Here is a 19,785-nt window from a genome sequence, read left to right as displayed (position 1 = left end):
TCCTCTCAAGCTCAATCAGGTTGGATGGGGACCATCAGCAGACAGCCATTTCCAGGTCTCTCCAGAGATGTTCAATAGGTTTCAAGTTGGCTCTGGCTGGGCCACTCTAGGACATTCACAGAGTTGTCCCTAAGCCATTCCTGTGTTGTCTTGGCTGTGTGCTTAGGATCATTGTCATGTTGGAAGGTGAACCTTTGGCCCAGTCTGAGGTCCTGAGCACTGTGGAACAGGTTTTCACTGAGGATATCTCTGTCCTTTGCTCCATTCAGCTTTCCCTCAAGCCTGACCAGTCTCCCAGTCCCTGCTGCTGAAAAACACCCCCACAGCATGATGCTGCCACCACCATGCTTCACTGTTGGGGTGGTATTGGGCAGGTGATGAGCGGTGCCTGGTTTCCTCCAGACAGAACATTTAGAATTGAGGCCAAACAGTTCAATCTTGGTTTCATCAGAGCAGAGAATCTTGTTCCTCACAGTCTGAGAGTCCTCCAGGTGCTTTTTTGCAAACTCCAAGTGAGCGTTCATGTGTTTTGCACTGAGGAGAGACTTCCGTCTAGCCACTCTGCCATAAAGCCCAGATCAGTGGAGGGCTGCGGTGATGGTTGTCCTTCTGGAACTTTGTCCCATCTCCATACAGGATCTCTGGAGCTCAGTCAGAGTGATCATCGGGTTCTTGGTTACCTCTCTTACTGAGGCTCTTCTCCCCCAATTGCAGGTGGTTCCTTTGACCTCATGGCTTTTGCTCTGATACAGTATGCATTGTCAGCTGTGAGGCCTTCTATAGAGAGGTGTGTGCCTTTCCAAATCAAGTCCAATCAATTTAATTTACCCCAGGTAGACTCCAATCAAGTTGTAGAAACAGCTCAGCAATGATTAAGAGAAATGGGAGGCACCTGAGCTAAATTTCAAGTGTTGTTGGAAAGGGTCTGAATACTTATGCCAATGTGATATTTCAGTTTTTTCTTTTTAATAAATCTACAGACATTTCTAGCATTCTGTTTTCACTTTGTCATTCTGGGGTACTAAGTGTAGATTAATGAGAAAAAAATGAATTTGAATGATTGTAGTATCAGGCTGCAACATAACAAAATTGAAAAAAGTGAAGGGGGTCTGAATACTTTCTGAATGCACTGTATATACTCTCGCACACACATACACTAATACGTGCAAGGACAGTAATTGAAAAATAAATTACTTGGTGGCTTGGTGCAGCATCTATCAGGATAAGAGTTCTTTTCACTTGACATCTTTCTTTAAGAAGAATGTACTAAAGAAAATGCATTAATGAAATGCCAAATCTCACAAGATTGCCAATTATCAGTACATTTCTGCATTCCTGCCATGACAATGCCAAACTTTTCCAAGATCAGACAAAATCTTGGGGACAAGTTCATGATTTCCGTTCTATCCGCATTTAAGAATAAATGTCATTGGAGTAGAGGAATGGGGAACATTGGCAGGAAAAAGTTCTTTAAACTTGTTTGACTTAAGAAATTTACAGGGAAGCATAAAAGTATATCTTAAATTAATGTGACATAATCTCCTGCTTTAGTATACAGAAAACGTGACCATTGCATATGCATCTATCATGTTTTCTCTGTTCCTTTTATTGCTGGTATTTGTTAATATATAATACATGATCCATATTGTAATCTTTGTTCATAGCTTGAATTCCCACAAGAGCACCCATTTTTAAAGCCTAGTTTTGTGCATGTTTTGTATGTGCATGTTTTAGGGAGTATATATTTTCTTGTGTCACATAGTAATTTCTGCAAAAATAAACTAAATTAAACAGACAAATCAACTATATTCTACAATCTTCACTGTATATGTGGATTTTCTTTTCTTTTGTCATAAAGGAAGAACATTGTGTTACAAATGTTTATGGATTTAGTAAAGTATTTTAAACAACAATAGATAGTTAACCCTTTTTCGTTTTTTTTTAAACAGGAAGAAAAACCGTGAGACTCATAATGCAGGTAGGAACTTCAGTATTGCTGGGATCAGGATGTTTCTTTTAAGTATGCAAATCCAAAGGCACCAGAACAGAAAAGCGACATTGTTTCTGAGCAAACTATAATTGTAAATGTACTGTTATACATACAGTGTGTTCTGTTTTTTTTAATAGTGGAGAGGCATCGAAAAAAGAAAATCAATGCTGGTATAAACCGAATTGGCGAATTAATTCCATGTTCCCCTGCACTGAAACAGGCAAGTAGGGCCTTATGCTAAGAGACTTTATAATTGCTTGTTTGTGAGTCAAGGATCTACTTTGGGACTGCTGCTGCCAATATGCCTGTGTAAAATAATAGAGTCTGGTTTTGTTTTGTTTTTTGTGGGGGTAATGACATCATTTGAGACCAGGAAAAGGAGTAATTGGGTCAAACAGTTTAAGAACCACTATTCTAGAGGCCCTTTTGACACCATTCATAACAGTGCCGTCATAAACCAGTGCCATGAACCTCAAGATCCTCAGGCTTCCCATCTTTTTTTCATGTTTCCCAGAAAAGAAAGAATCGCAAGCAACTCTGGGGAACATTGTGAAAACAAATTGTCATGAAAATTCAGCTGGGGTCCTCATTGCTTTAGATAGTTTTATGAAATATTATCTGCAGCTGTGCTACAAATGTTTCATAAAAGACTATCCTAAGAACCTTGACAAACATATCTGCCACTTTCATTTCCCTGCCATCATGTTACAGAGATACAAGCTCATGCCATCCCATATCCAGTCCTACAATTATGGAATTAATCCTTTTGGCAAAGAGATGCCTTATTTACATGGAACTCATGTCTTGCATGCTAAAAGTTCTAGGTTCTGTCCCTAGAGTCTCAAATAAAGGGAATAAATAGGTGTTGAAGAGTCCACTCCCTTTCTGCCTGAGACATTGAAGGATTGCTGCCAATCATCGTGGGCTCCACAATTGCCTTAAATTGCCATGTCCCAATCCTGGATAATCTTGTGGAATTGAGATTACCAATTATGTAAAGTCAGTCAAGCAGATTTCTTCATACCAGCTCTTCTTCAGAAGTTACCTTCTGCCCCTCCTCTGTTTAAAAATCTGCTGTAGATGCTGTACTGGTAGATGTTTACAGTAGCAGGTGATTGAACTAAATCAAGTTTTTGAAGTTCTTTTCCAAGTTCTTCCTACCAAATTTTTCATTAAATAAGATATGTGAAATTACCTGGGTTATACTTCAGTGACAACTTCTAAATTCAGCAAGAAGAAAGAACTTCTTAGAATTGCCCTTAGAAGAGTCACACCTTTTATATCTTATATCTTTGTCTCATCCTGGTTTCCTACCCAGGGTCAACACCATGTTCTACAGGAGCAGGGCATGGTGCTCCCTGCCACAGTTAGAAAATGGCACAAATCCAATGCCCATTGGATAGCCTGGATTTGTGTGAGAGTTTCTCATCTAAGCTCCTTCTTCTTTTTATGCAGAAAATAAATATTTATAATTAGTGTGATTAAGGAAATATTTTTGTAGTTTTAGTTTATATGTCCAGCAGTACTCCTTAGTGAAAGATCTAACAGCCCATTCCATGCATGGAACAACTCTGTCGGGCACCTAGATTTCACTAAGTCTTCTAGGGCCATCACATGGGTCAACACTTCACTCTTATGGAAGATAAGATCGGGCAACTTGCTTCTGTTTAAAAATGTCACAGAAAATATTTTAAATTGTTCCTCCCTCCCTGTTCTAGGAATGCTGTTTACTTCACTTGTCCATGACAAAAATGAAAAATTTAACTTCTGATAAAGCATGCCATCAGAAGGAATGAAAAAGGCCCATCTACAGTAAGATGGGAAGATAGTCTATCTTTCACAGAGATTATGAAAGGCAGTTTCAGGATCTCAGTTTTCTGCAGTAATTTATGGTGAAATACATTTGTGAACTCCTGTATCTTATCCTCTGTTTTTCTTCTTCCTTCTGTTCAATCATTAATAAAGGTCAACTGTTGAAATTATAGTAACATCAACCAATGCTTTTGTAACCCATTGATACAATTACAGTCAGGTCCAGAAATATTGGGACATCGACACAATTCTAACATCTTTGGCTCTATACACCACCACAATGGATTTGGAATGAAACAAACACAATGTGCCTTAACTGCAGACTGTCAGCTTTAATTTGAGGGTATGTACATCCAACTCAGGTGAACGGTGTAGGAATTACAACAGTTTGCATATGTGCCTCCCACTTGGTAAGGGACCAAAAGTAATGGGACAATTGGCTTCTCAGCTGTTCCATGGCCAGGTATGTGATATCCCCTCAGTACCCCAATTACAACGTGCAGATAAAAGGCCCAGAGTTCATTTCAAGTGTGCTATTTGCATGTGGAATCTGTTGCTGTCAACTCTCAAGATGAGATCCAAAGAGCTGTCACTATCAGTGAAGCAAGCCATCATTAGGCTGAAGAAACAAAACAAACCCATCAGAGAGATAGCAAGAACATTAGGCGTGGCCAAAACAACTGTTTGGAACATTCTCAAAAAGAAGGAACGCACCGGTGAGCTCAGCAACACCAAAAGACCTGGGAGACAACGGAAAACAACTGTGGTGGATAACCGAAGAATTCGTTCCCTGGTGAAGAAAACACCCTTCACAACAGTTGGCTAGATCAAGAACACTCTCCAGGAGGTAGGTGTATGTGTGTCAAAGTCAACAATCAAAAGAAGACTTCACCAGAGTGAATACAGAGGGTTCACCACAAGATGTAAACCATTGGTGAGCCTCAAAAACAGGAAGGCCAGATTAGAGTTTGCCAAACGACATCTAAAAAAGCCTTCACAGTTCTGGAACAACATCCTATGGACAGATGAGACCAAGATCAACTTGTACCAGAGTGATGGGAAGAGAAGAGTATGGAGAAGGAAAGGAACTGCTCATGATCCTGAGCATACCACCTCATCAGTGAAGCATGGTGGTGGTAGTGTCATGGCGTGGGCATGTATGGCTGCCAATGGAACTGGTACTCTTGTATTTATTGATGATGTGACTGCTGACAAAAGCAGCAGGATGAATTCTGCAGTGTTTTGGGCAATATTATCTGCTCACATTCAGCCAAATGCTGCAGAACTCATTGGACGGCGCTTCACAGTAGAGATAGACAATGACCCAAAGCATACTGCAAAAGCAACCAAAGAGTTTTTGAAGGGACAGAAGTGGAATGTTATGCAATGGCCAAGTCAATCACCTGACCTGAATCCCATTGAGCATGCATTTCACTTGCTGAAGACAAAACTGAAGGGAAAATGCCCCAAGAACAAGCAGGAACTGAAGACAGTTGCAGTAGAGGCCTGGCAGAGCATCACCAGGGATGAAACCCAGCATCTGGTGATGTCTATACGTTCCAGACTTCAGGCTGTGATTGACTGCAACGGATTTGCAACCAAGTATTAAAAAGGGAAAGTTTGATTTATGATTATTATTCTGTCCCATTACTTTTGGTCCCTTAACAAGTGGGAGGCACATATGCAAACTGTTGTAATTCCTACACCGTTCACCTGAGTTGGATGTACATACCCTCAAATTAAAGCTGACAGTCTGCAGTTAACGCACATTGTGTTTGTTTCATTCCAGATCCATTGTGATGGTGTATAGAGCCAAAGATGTGTCGATGTCCCAATATTTCTGGACCTGACTGTATACTATGGATTAGCTGTTTTAAATCATTTATCTAATTAAAAAATAATAATATTGAGCAGAATTACAAAAGTACCTGTGAATATGCTAAACTGTTTGCTAAAAATTTCATGTCACTCCTGAACTTCTAGGAATCATCTAATTGCTCACCTTTAAAGATAATGTAGTTATATTATTTATTGTAAAATCAAATGTAAATGTTTGTTTTACATTAACATTCATATCTGTACATCCTGTTTTATTTTTGCCAGTAGCTAGGAATTCTGGAAATTGTCATCAAAAACATCAGGGAAACCAGGTTCAAGAAAGCTATTTTCCAATGATTAAATCTGAAGATAGAAAATAAAGGCATTGAAAATTGTGATTAATTTTCTTAACGCAAGAAACACTTTGTTAAAAAGTGAGAGAGCCAGTTTGCTATGGGGGTGAAGGTGCTGGTCTAGAAAACAGGAGATGGTGAGTTCTAGGCCTCCCTTCAGCATGAAAGCCGGCTTTGTCCGGTTGTTCTCTCTCTCTCAGCCCAGCCCACCTCACAGGGTTGTTATGGGGAAAATAAGCAGGAGAATTAGGTATGTTCACTGCCTTGAGTTATATATAAAAAAATATACTTCAGGCACTATATAGAGGCGAAATAAGATTATGTCTGCAGGTCACTTCATCAACCTCCACATCTACCACCTTTAGCCTCAGATAATAGTGCCCCTCTTGGAATTGTGAGGCAAAAACAGCGGACCCACACAGGTTGGATGTGGGACAAAGAGCTGCAATCCACCGTTTGGTCCCATATAGTGATTGAACATGTAGATTGTTAGTCTTTTTTTTTTTTTTTTTTTTTAACAAAAAAGGGCCTGTGGGTCTCTGGAAAAAAATTGATGATAATTCTGAAATTGTGTAATTCAGTTGCGGTAGGAAAGAATACATTTTTAAAATAAAAAAACTATTCCAAGCAAAAGAGCCATGGAAAATTTTCTGGAAAACTTCTGTGTTTTGTTAAAGCTTTCATTATGTAACACTATATGAGCATGGGTTGATGGTAGCGTAGTTTCATTAGTTTAAACGTTTTGTTACTTTTTCCTCTGGACGTTGTAAACCAATTCAAAATCTGTATCCTTTACAGAGTAAGAACATGATCCTTGATCAAGCATATAAATATATAACAGAAATGAAAAAGCAAAATGATGAACTCCTGTTGAACGGAGGAAACAATGAACAAGGTGAATAGATTACTGTATGGAGGTCTGTGACGTTTTATAGTCTCTCCTTATTTAACTGGGGCTGCTGCAGAAGGCATTTTAAAACATCGCCAAACAAAATAAGGTACTGTACTGTTTTCCTTCAGTGGCTGAATTATTTGAAACGGTCCCCACTTCAGCCTGCTACAAGGTGGTAAACTTTCTATTAATAGCACTGACAGATATTCGACTGTCGCTCCATATCTGTGTATCTAGAAGTAGTTAACAAAGGTGGCTTTAACTATTCTCATCACACTCTATATAAAATTGGCATACTGGTTTCTGTTGCACACACATTTAAAGATAAAGATTCTTTTCTAGCTGCTCCTCCTCTTCCTGTTTGTTTGTTTGTTATTAAAAGATAGCCCCTTTCCAGCAACTTCAGCACTGATTTTCCTAACCTTTATGGCTCAGGCTGTTATTTTCTTTAACCTAATAAAGGTAGTATTAATTATTTTAATAATATTATTTGCTCCTTTTTACTTCTTAACAACATCTGCCTTGGGGTGTTCTAAGGTTTTTGTTTTTGTTTTTGCAAAACAGTTTTTATATGAAAGATCATCGTTAAAAAAAAATAAGAAAGCAAGTCTAAATCTAACATGTGTAAGTTAAATCTGAGAATAACAGCAATTTAATTATTTTTTAAATTAAATTCTTCCCATTGTATTAGGATCTATATTTTCACCCAAATTGTATGCTAAGTATAGGATCAGTAGTGTTCCATTTATTAGACTTTGCTGCATATGGCCAGCATTTATGTAACCATTTTCTTCAATAGGAAAGTGCAATATGGATTTGAATAGTAATAATATGAAAGCAATAGAAATAGTTCCTTGCTAAGAAGAACTCTGCGCCTGCATTTTTTCACACATTAAAACAGGAATGAGGCACTGGATTGGACAGGAGAATGAATATAACCCCAACTTCATATAGCAGGTTGGGTGATAATCAGGGAAGGGCTCAGATTTTTTCCAGTTTTTTCTAATTGGCATTTAACTTTTTACAATTTTCTCTGCAGCTGAAGAAATAAAAAAACTCCGGAAGCAGCTGGATGAACTTCAGAAAGAAAATGGACGCTACATAGCATTATTGAAAGCGAATGACATTTGCCTTTATGATGATCCTACCATCCACTGGAAGGGGAATCTTAAAAATTCAAATGTTTCTATTGTAATCCCCAATGATCAGGCACAAAAGAAGAAAGAAAATCTGAAAAATACAAATATTTCTGTTGTTATCCCCAATGATCAACTGCAAAAGAATATCATCGTATATTCCAACGGCAGTCAGTTTGGTGGAAGTAACCAGGGGCCATCTGTCCAAGGAATAACTTTTAATATAGGACATAATTTACAGAAACAGACAGCTAATGTTGTTCCTGTCCAGAGGACTTGCAACATTCCTGCAACCATTTCTAGTATTTACTCAACAGCAGTCAAATCAGGTATTCAAACTTCAGTTTCTTCATTAGTATCAGGCCTACCAAATACAGACAAAAAAACCCTTGAGCAACCTACCTCTGAGAACAAGCAGGGCACGTCTACTTGTACTAGTGCTGCCAGTTCTGTGAATACCTCGCAGCTAGTCAGACTGCAGACTGAAAAACAGACTTCATCACAAGATGAGGATGACATCTCCAAACCTAAAAATAAACAAGGGAGTGTGAAGTTGATTGAGAAAGCAAGTGTACCAAGCCCCAGCCTTCCTTCCAGTGTTAGTGCAGATGTACTTCATTGTCAACTAGCAAATGTACCACCAGAAGCAGGTTCAGGAGGTGGGTCTCTAGGAAGCTCTGTAAGTTCTGCAGCTGACCCAACCTGTGCTGCATCTGTAAAGCAATCCATTGATGGAAAGCCATCCACAGAAAAGGTCTTCAAAAGCCTAGATGGTAGAGCTCCAGAAGGAGTAGAAGCCCTGAAGGCTGTAACCACATTGAATACAGTGCCTGCTACTACTGTAGAGAAATGGACTTTTCCCAGTTCTTCAGGTGTTGGCATTCCAGACTCAAAAAGCATGGGTAGTCTTATGAGAATCACTTCAGCTGGAAATACTCAAACTACATGGACTACATTACAGCTAGCTGGAAGCACTGTTCAGCCTCTAAACCATACTCCATCCAACATAACGACAACCCTTTTAAATGAGCCAATTAATGGTGCTAGTATAGCTTCCAGTCCAAACAAGATTATGGCCAATGCTGCTGGTTTAAATAATCCTCTGGTTCCAGATGAACACCCAGCTGACCAATTGGTTGTTACCTTGCCTTCCTATCCATCTTTACCTATTCAGCCACTAATTAGTAAGACGCAAACTAGAGCACAAATTGCAGGTAGCCTCCTTCCCCTGAATCCAGCAATGCAAGTGATTCAAGTATCTCAGCCAATAACCTCACCTGCCAATACATCGCCTATTAATCAGAACATTGTCATTCTCCAGCCTCCTAATGCTAATTCTTGTCCTCCAGTGCTGAGAGCTGAACTCCCAAATCAGACCGTTAGCCAACAGATTGTAATAATACAAACTGCTAATCCAAATCCCCTCTCCTTTTTCTCAACACCATCAGCTGTTAAAATACCTGTAAATGGAACAAATGGTGGCAATCTTATACAAAGTGCCTCTGGCCCTCATATGTTTGGTGGGAAACATCTTGTTCATATTTTACCAAGGCCCTCCTCTTCAACATCTTCTTGCCTGACACAAACATTTTCAGTTTCAATGTCTAACCAAAAGCTTCCACAGACCATTTCTTTAAATGGACAGTTATTTGCATTGAAGCCTATGAAGTCCTGTTCTGGAGATTCAGATCAAACCCCTATGCAAATTATTCAACCTACCACCAGTGAAGATCCAAATACCAACATTGCCCTCAATGCATTTGGTGCTTTAGCCAACCTCAATCAAAGCATATCACAGATGGCTGGCCAAAGCTGTCTACCGGTGTCTGGCAATCAGCCTACCAACCCCAAAACTGTCAGTAGCCAGACCGCACCATTAACTCCTGCTTTGCCACCAGCCACAATACCTTCCTCTTCAGCTGCTGAGAATTCTAGGTTAACCTGTACTTCAACTTCACTAGATGTTTCTCCCCCCAAAGCTGCTGGTTTGGGCTCAAAATGGTCTAATAAAAGTTCAAGTACTAAAAAAAGCTTAGTAGCCAGCAACAACCTTGCATGTCAAGTGGATCCTGGCAAAGAATGCAAAAAACTTGATAGGAGGAATGTGGCAACTGCATCTGAGCATTCAGGAAGTGACATATTGCTTGAAAATATGCCTGTTGTTTTGCAGTGCTTAGCTTTACCACAAGCAAACTGTAGAGTAACACCAAACAATGTGAATGCTTCTGATCCTCATCCCAAAGATACACTGAGAGCTGAACAGAATATGGACTCTACCCTGACACCTGACCTGAATGCAGCTGTAGTGCCTAGATCATTGTCCCTTGAGTCATCCTTACTGGGTCCATTTGAAGTAGTTCCTGCAATTTCCACAGACGGTGCTTCTCCATCTCTTCAGATGTGTAAATCTCAAACTGACTCAACAGCAAATTCTAAGTTATCAGAGCTGGCCAAGTGCATTCCCACCAGTCCTTTAATAGCTGCTGCTTCTGATTCTCAGGTGACAATTTCTCAAATTTCTGAGGCATCAGTATCAAATAGAGAAACAAATACAGAGAGCGTTCCCAGAACAGAGGTCTCGGAGATCTGCAGGATGGAACAAAATTGTTCCATAGTAATGCAAGCCTCAGATTTATTGGAAGAACAGGGCCTAACCAAAATGTTCTCAGAGTTTAGTAAAGTAGGAGAGGTTGTACAAAAATCCTTTTCAGTCCAAGTAGAGCACCCCAGTTTTTGTACGCAGAACACAAAATCAAATATCAACTCAAATGATAACTTGGGAAGGAAACGAGGACTCTTGCTGATGAATACCGAGGAAGAAAACCTTGCACAGTCTAATTCTTGCACCTCTGACCAGGAGGCAATCACTGCTAATAGGCAAGCAGACTCCCCCATGTCAACTAGTTCAGGTAGCAGCTGTGGCTTTTCTGTTGCATCCATGTTGCCAGATACATGTAGGGAAAATGTTTCTAACAGTACTTTGGTGAATACACATAGCACCTGCACATTTTCAGAGCAAACAGATATTGTAGCACTGGCTGCAAGAGCAATTTTTGACCAAGAGACTCTTACAAAAAACACAGGAACAGTGTCAGGAACTTCTGCTTCCAAGGGTAGTAAAGTGGCATCTCTAGGAAGAGACCAATCATTCAAAGCCCACCCAGTTAAAAACACCAATCAGATAGAAACAGTGCCAAACAATTTCAGTACCCAGAGTTCAGTGCAAATAAACATTGAGTTGTCTGCAGAGAAAAGCTGTTCAGTTGGTCTGGAAATGTCTGATTCAACTTTGCAGATTCCAACCCCACAACCTTCAAGCACCTCAAGCTTGAGTGTCAATAATCTCATACATCAAACCTGCATCATCCATCCTCCAGCAAGCTGCTCAGGTGTACCCTCATCTTCAGACCAAACAACTGTTTCTGTGTCTGGGACTCAGTCCATGCCTGCTAATTCATATATGACTCAGTCTCCAGGACATTCTCCAGGGTTGATGGCAGACTATCCCCCAGAACAGCTATCTGCTCTTCAGACTAGCACGATGCAAGGTCCGCAGATGTGTGAACCACACTTAAAGCAGCAAAGACAAGAAAGCCGCAAAGAATCAGCCAAACGTTCTGTTCAAGATGATCACCTGCTTTCTACACCAAAGAGGCAAAAACAGTGCCAGACAGCACCTCTACAGCTTGAAGAGATGGCTCTGTTGAATCAAACAGCTGATGATATTGAGGATCAAAATCAAATCCGTGTGAATCAGATTCCCCCCAACTCATCTAATCTTGCAGTGTCGGTGAGTAGTCAAGGGCATACTAATGGCCATAGTAGGTTATTTCAAGCCAGCAATTTTGTGTCACCTACTTTGAGACAAGCTGAAGTTCAGTGTAATTCTCATTTGCCTATCTTAGATCAAGCAGGACAACATCTGCAGCCTATCCAGCATGCACTCTCTCAAGGAATGGCTCATCTTCAAGCTAATCACCCATACATAAAGCCACAGCAACAGGCTGGACAGCTAAGAGAAAGGCATCAATTGTGTCAACTTCAGCATCATATTTCTCCTGCAGAAAGTTCTATACGCTCTCAAGCCCATATTGTCCATCACCAAAGAATATTGCACCAAGAGGTTCAGCTGCAGAAAAAGAGAAGCCTCATTCAAGCAACTCAGCCCACCACACTTGCTTTACAACAGAAGCATCATGGAAATGACCAGTCACGGTCAAAGAGCAGCCAGCCACATCCCCATCACTCCCAGATTCAACAGTTGCAGCAGCACTATCCTTCTTCCCAGCCTGAGAAGAACTGTGAGAACCCTGCTTTGAGCAGAACTCATAGCCATCCGCGGAGCCATCCAACTCAGGACATTCTGCATCAGCAGTCATCAGATGTGGGCAACAGACAGCCAGGTTCTGGAGTTCCTTCTGAACATGTCTCAGGACATGGCCAGATGCATAGACTGTTGACCTCTAGGGCTTTGGAGCAGCAAATAGTGTCTCAACCTAGTATTGTCACCAGACCAGATGTTGCCTGTCTCCCTCATAGGCAGGAAAGAAATAGAGTTAGTAGTTACTCTGCAGAGGCACTTATTGGGAAATCTTCATCTAATTCAGAACACAGGCTAGGAATATCCATGCAGAGCTTCAAAGTTTCAGATCATCTTGAAATGAGAAATTATGCCGATGTATCTAGGAATAAAGAACTGGTAATCCATAATACACAAAGTCGCATATCTGTAGATCATCCACTTGGTTCAGATATTCAGAGGCTCTCTGAGTGCCAGACATTTAAGGTGAATGCCATTAATCAACAGCCTACAGGTAATTTTGATGTGCAATCTTCAAGAAGTAATGAAATAGGTAACTCTCTCAGGGGTATGCAGACACAGAGTTTTCGACTTGCCCAAAATGCTGGACCACCAGTAGACAGACAAAAGAGGTTGTCTTATCAACCAGTTCAAAGCATTTCAGCAGGAAATCCTCTCCCTCCCCGAAGAGACAATGAGAATGCATGCCACCAAGGTTTCATGCAAAGTTTACTTATCCCACATCTTGGAGATCAAGCTAATGGAAGCCAAAGACCAATTTCAGAGCATCAGAGAAACCCACAGTGTGCTACTTCTTCAAATGTTGATTATAATTGTGCCCCAGCAAGAGAAAGTATTCACATGCGGAGGGAAAGTGATGATCAGAACAGAGAAAGTTGTGACATGTCTCTTGGTACTATTAATGGTAGGAACAATTCACTAACTATTCCCTTTTCAAGTTCTTCTGGAGATATTCAGGGCCGTAACTCAAGTCCCAATATTTCTATCCAGAAATCTAATTCCATGAGAATAACAGAGAGCCATGGAACAAAGGGTCACATAAATGCCTCAGCTTCTAGCAATGTACATGGAGCTACACGTCCTCTTCACTATGCACCAGTGTCTCGTGGGAATGCTGACCAAGTTCCTCCATCTGTTCGTCAAACCAATTCTTCAGCCACTGACCGGTCAAGACATCCTTTGCAGGATAATGGTGGCTCTAAAGTTCGCCAGCCGGAAAGGAATCGTTCTGCAAATCAAAGACATGGGAATGTGTTTGAACCTTCTCTTCCTCAACTTCCTTTATCTACTGGTGGAGGAATGATCCTTGGACGACAGCAACCTACCCTTGAAAAAAGGGGCAGCATTGTGCGATTCATGCCTGAAGGGCCACAGGTTTCTCATGACAGTACAGCTGCTGATCAGCACACTCTGTCTCAAAATTTTGGATTCTCTTTTATTCCAGAAAGTGGAATGAATCCCCCAGTAAATGCTAATACGTCGTTTATTCCACCAGTGACTCAACCCAATGCTACCCGAACAGCAGCCCTGATTCCAGTAGATCCTCAAAATACGTTGCCATCTTTCTATCCACCATATTCTCCTGCACATCCCACCCTGTCTAATGACATTTCAATTCCTTATTTTTCTAACCAAATGTTTTCTAATCCAAGTACAGAGAAGCCAAATGGTGGAGGCTTAAACAATAGATTTGGTTCTATTTTGTCACCTCCCAGACCAGTTGGCTTTGCTCAGCCAAGTTTTCCCCTTTTGACAGATATGCCTCCGATGCATGTGGCCAATTCATCCCACTTGTCCAATTTTAATTTGACTTCTTTATTCCCGGAAATAGCTACAGCTCTTCCTTCAGATGGATCAGCAATCTCACCACTGCTCTCAATAGCAAATACTTCTGGTTCTGACTCTTTGAAACAATCATCAAACCGGCCTGCCCATAACATAAGCCATATTCTAGGTCATGACTGCAGTTCAGCTGTATGAAAAGAATGGGAAGGGGGTGGACTTTTTTGAATGCCTGTGTTTATGTGTGTAATGCATATATACTTGTATAAATTTGGATTTACCATTTCTAAAGAGTCCGTTTACAACATCACTCTTGGAACTGTTCCATTTGCAGGTTATTCTTGGGCTTATACATAAACATTCATATTGCTAACTTAGAATCGTGATGCATCTCTAAGTGCAAACTAGTTGTTAAGACTTTAACCTGTTTCAACAGCTTATGATAATGTGACACTCCTCACCCCTGTATTGTTACCATCTCTCTGAAAAATGGGACTAGGGAAACAAACCCTCTTAAGAGGGCTCCTCTTCTTCCCCCCCCTTTTTTTTACATTTACCATTTTAAATTTCCTCCAGTAATAAGAACATTGCTGAGGCTGTAACAAAATGAACGGGAATGATAGCAGTCTGTAGGCAAACTTACTACATACATAAATGTAATTTTTTTGCTCATCTGGCCTTCCGGCCAAGTCAGAGGAACTATGATGAAAGTAAAAAGAGAATCGTGATGCTTTAGTGGAATGCTCTTGACAGTGTAAGTTGAGAATGGAAATAAAGAATGCCCCCCAAAATATTTGATTTAAATATTCCGAAACAGTGTGCCAAGCAACAAGGGAATATTTCTGTCAAGATCCAAAGACACATTTTATTGCACTTGATTTCTTTAAAACACCATTGTTTCCATTTGTATCTCCACACTGATGATGGTGATGATGGTATGATGGTATCAGTAAGTCATTGTCTTAAGGTATTATTGTGATGAACTGCTAATTGTTTACATTTCTTTCTATAAAGTCCACAAACCGATAAGTAGAGTTTTAATTGGCATAATGTTTCCTTTGCATTGAAGGAGATAACATACAAAGGGATTCTAAAATGGGGATATTAGTATCATTTACTAGTATTTAGTAAAGCACTCAGCTGAAGTTACTGTATATCTATAGCTATGTCTTGGAATTGCAATATTAGCCTTCAGCACATTAAGAGTGTTCTAGAACGCATCATCTCTTGTGTCAAGGGAACTCTGAAGTGGTTAACCAAAACAAAAGGGATAACAGTATGAAAAACCATAAACTCAGCTTTTTGGTTTTATGATAGTTTATCTTATAACTATATTGTATTGATATTTGGAACGTGAAGCAACATGGAGGTAGAGTTTCTAGAGCAGCCCTTTTTGGGGAGGTGAGTCAAAGACTTTCTGATAGCCGGAAGAAAGAAAGTCTTCCTACAATGACTGACCAGAGTTGTTTGCACCTAAACTGAATCCCCTGCAGTTAGAGCCTTTGCAAAACTTCCTAACAGATCAAAGAGATCATGCAAATAGGGCCAGATAGCTTATAGTTTTACTTTCTTTTCCCTCCCTCTTATTAGTTGGCTGTGCTGCTGATTGTTTACAGGAAACAAATGCCTATTTATCATATTCCAAGGATTGGGGGAAAAAAAATAGGTGCTCTTCTTAACCAATTTAAATGCGTAACAGGGAGAGTGGAAGAGTGGGAAGTGAATTGGCCAAGAATATATTGACCAGCAGAGAAATTCAGTTCCTTGAACAAACTTTCTATGCAAAAGTTTATGCTTTTATGATTTCTGAAGTTTTTCTGAAAAAGTACTGGAAGCATCTGATGCACAGATGAAAAGGAAATGCAAGTAAATGGCAGAGTATTTAACTAATAAGAGAAACTGTATTCCCTTCTGTTGAGTCAGTTTTTATCATGCTTTAGTGCATAGAGGAAGCCTAGATAGATAAGTGTGACATTCTGCACATTGGTTTGTGTTAACAACTTTTATGACAATAGGTGAAAAAAAAGTATTCAGACTTTCAGTATGTATTCATATAAATCAATAGCTACTCTCTCTCAGCATTTATCAGTTATTTCTTGCTTGGATTTTTGGTAGACATGAATATAGATTGCTACTAGTATTTTTCAAGCGTATTCTCATGCTAAAAATATATTTTTAACATATGTCTTAGTGTTGCCTGCAGTGGTAATATTGCTATTGCAGATATTACCTAAGTTTTGATTATTAACAGGGATTCTAGCAAAAGAGCATCAGATCCCTACTGAGATTCCATGCACGCTGCAAATCCTACTTTTTGTCCTTATTTCAGGTATTAGTGCCCTTCAGTTAAAAAAAAAAATGGCATAAATATTTCACTTTGAAGAATGCCCTTAACATTTTTTAAATTATTAAAATGCTAATATTTTCTAACATTTGTCTTATACTAGCCCAGGCTTCTAACTTCAATACAAATTTCCCATTGTATGAGGTCATCAAGGTCTCATAAATTATGTGATATTATCACGTCTTATCGACACTGATGTGAGTAGAAGCTTCCTATATCCCAGGAAAGCACACGAAGCATTGGGGACTTCCGAGGTTTGTAAAATCCATAGGATGTCAGCTTTTGGATGGGTGTAGAATTGAATTTTTCTTATTGCTAAGATGCTATAGATGCAACAGTGGCTGAATCATCTAAAAATATGGAAGCACTAGGTTATATGGGTGAATATATGTAATGTTTTGGGTTTCTGTTGGGTATAGATCATCAAGCCTTGCTCTCTTAATGGGAACAGATAAAACTTGCTGTCACACAGCATACAGGTTTATAACTGTATGCTGTGCTGCTGTCCCTCATGAGAGTTTCCATGTGCACACAGAGGAATTATCTACAGTCCCCCTTGCTTTGAAATCAAGAAATGTATGGTGATTGTGCTACATTTTTCAGCACATTAAGAATGTATGCTGTTCTGCATTCTGTAATATTCTATCCACTACTTAAGGTCCTCCAGAATTTTTCAAGATCTAGAAGAGAAACTTGTAATAGCACTGATAAGGAAAGTTAATTATTATTGTAAATAAGTTTTTTTTATTTTGACATCTTTTTACAAATTGAATGCATTTGTATGTAAATACCTGCAACATTGATTTTTTAAAAAATTCTCAGATTTTTATTAAATGTAAAATTATATTGATTGTAAACACTGTATAGATATAAACAAAATAGTATTTTATTTTTAAAATGTACAGTTTGTGCACTATCATTTTGTGTTCTGCTTGTGCTTTGTAATTCTTCCCTTGCAGGAAAAACAAAAAGCAAACTAATGACCCTATATTTAAATACCCAGAGAAAGCTTATGAATGTGTAATTTTTAAAAAGGTAAACAACTTAAAAGTCGAGCAATTCTGTCTATGGTTTCCCACTAATTTGTACTATTTTCATCTGTCCACTTGCTCAGACATAGTGAGGACCTCAAAATGGCCATGCAGATTCTTCGACAGAACAGAGATTCTTGACATTGTAGGCAGTGGGTTCAGAGCACTGCCTTGGTTGCTATGCAAAGACCACTTCCAGTAGTCTGCTGATAGTTTTCTGATCTATTTATCAGCAAGTTGTTTAGGGATAGGAAAAGACAATTGGGGCTACCTTTTTGGAAAATGTGACTTGGAGTACAGTGTATTTCAGCTGTGCAATGCTTTGGCTTGATTCCAAAAAGGGACCTAGAACAGTGTTTTTCAAACTTGGCAACTTTAAGATGCTGGTTGGGGAATTCTGGGAGTTGAAGTCCACACATCTTAAAGTTGCCAAGTTTGAAAAACACTGGCGTGGAGCATGCTTAGGAAAAGATGCAGTTGCTTTGCTGAAGGGCTCCATTAGGACTCCTGCATTCTCTGAAGCACCCTTCTGGAATCAGATCCAGACCTACCAGGCATGCATAAGAGACAAGACCTCTGGATAGAAGAAACCTCCTTTGTTCTCAGATTTCCTTTAAATATACAGCAAGTTTAACATAGTAGCCCTGGAAAAGCCGACGCAGAATTCCAGTCTTTAATATTTTTTTTTTAAACCTAATTGAATTGATAGACAACTGGGCTGTGTCATTAGCTGCTAAATAATCACTAGGAGAACAAATATAGTTAAAAGTTTAACAAACACCTCTTTAAGTAATTCATGTTGATAATACTGAGACATGCTTTAATTCAGACTTAGCAAAGCATGGCACAAACATGTACACAGCATCCTCTGAACGTAATTTGGGGTTTAAACAATAGGGTAGAAGATAGGATCTTTTCCATCTTACCAACATCATAGTTATTTCACGGGAGTTTAAAAGAACAGCAAATAAGAGATTGTAGGTTATCAGAAAAGAATTCACCACTAGCAATAGTCAAGTGATAGATGACTAGCATGGGTAAGTAACATTGCAATACTGCACCTGGATTACCTGTTGGAGAACCAAACATCTAAGTTAAATGTTATAATGCATATGACAGTCTGATGGAGAGGAAAGCCACCTTCCAGGTGAGCAGGGAACATACGTTCTGTACAAAGAAGTGTATTCTAAGATACTGTCCTCCCTCTGAAAAGGTGGGTTCTGCTATTCACATTGTCTAAAGTACTGTAGGAAGAAAAGAGATGGAGTTCTTCAATGTGTCTTCCACTACAAAAAGAATGGGCTATTATCATTTTATGTAACAAACAGGACAGTTGCAAAATGCTTTACATAAGGACCTCAGGGATATTTCAGTACTGTATAAAGTAATTCTGACCAATCAAGCAACAGAACATAAGTAGCCAAAAGGACAATCATTCAGTGTGCACTTGGTGGAGAAACTACAATGTTGGGAATAAATTTTATCCATTATAAGAAAGTGAAGAATGGCTCAAGAGAGCCTGTGAACACCCCAGCTTGATTTGTAATCAACATAATTGTACAACATAATGTATTATACTATAGATCTGATCCAGCTGATGTCGAGGACATGATTTTTGCTGTGTTCAGGTTTTCCGATATAGGAATTGTTTATAAGAAGCTTCTTTCCAATGTGTACTTGGTGTTCTGTTCTGACTGCACCACAACAGTAAATTTCACTGTGAAGCATCAAATACTGTTCTTATCCCGTATCTCAGAAGACAGGTATCTTGTTTCTTGGCACAGAATCCAAGTCATCATCCAGGGTGAGCAGGCCCTAGAGCAAGGAAAATGTCACAGACACGTCAAGAGACTTATTTGTTTTCCTTGGTCAGCAAATAGAAGAAGAGGCAGGGATGGCTTATCAGTCTTCTAGTCAATCAGGATAGATCTAACAAATGTCATGTCCCTCCTAGAAATCTGAATACTAGCTGCGTTCCCCCTGCACATATATTTCAGCACTTCACCCAGGAAAAAGATTTGGTGATACGAATACCATATTGTGAGCTATCACTGTCTGCAGCAAATTGATGAGGCCAAGAATCGTGTGTGCAGTGACACAATGCAAACAGCACCATTTTTGTTCCTTTATGCCCAAGAACATTCTTGTTTCCCTGCACAAAACAAGACAGAAACTGCAGTTTGCCCTCTGGCCACAAGCAATTTGGTAGGCTAGTGTGAGTCAACTGTGCTGGGGAAAAAGCCACAGGAGTGTTGTCATAGTATGCCCCTTTGCACATTATTACTGTGACAGCATCTTGGACGCTC

General features: G+C 39.6%; 2 protein-coding genes across 2 annotated transcripts in view; one reads left to right on the top strand and one right to left on the bottom strand.

Annotated features, from left to right (window-relative positions):
• USF3 (upstream transcription factor family member 3) overlaps positions 1–17,364 on the top strand; it is a 33,343-nt gene extending 15,979 nt beyond the window's left edge. The window contains exons 3-6 of the mRNA XM_007434696.4: positions 1,950–1,978; positions 2,128–2,210; positions 6,772–6,868; positions 7,905–17,364. Of these exons, the coding sequence (XP_007434758.2) occupies positions 1,950–1,978; positions 2,128–2,210; positions 6,772–6,868; positions 7,905–14,302 (6,607 nt within the window). The 3' untranslated portion in view covers positions 14,303–17,364. The remainder of the gene's footprint in view (positions 1–1,949; positions 1,979–2,127; positions 2,211–6,771; positions 6,869–7,904) is intronic.
• A 22-nt stretch (positions 17,365–17,386) lies between these two features.
• Positions 17,387–19,785, bottom strand: part of SIDT1 (SID1 transmembrane family member 1) — a 65,102-nt gene continuing 62,703 nt past the window's right edge. Inside the window, exon 25 of the mRNA XM_088147493.1 lies at positions 17,387–19,294. Coding sequence (XP_088003619.1) covers positions 19,232–19,294 — 63 coding nt within the window. The 3' untranslated portion in view covers positions 17,387–19,231. The remainder of the gene's footprint in view (positions 19,295–19,785) is intronic.

The sequence above is a fragment of the Python bivittatus genome, unplaced genomic scaffold (genome assembly GCF_059951505.1).
Source record: "Python bivittatus isolate LINGU-HERP-01145 unplaced genomic scaffold, Pbiv_v1 ctg000520_np1212, whole genome shotgun sequence".
NCBI lineage: Eukaryota > Metazoa > Chordata > Lepidosauria > Squamata > Pythonidae > Python > Python bivittatus.
Note: the sequence above shows the minus strand (reverse complement) of the source record. Positions and strands in the feature narration are given on the sequence as shown.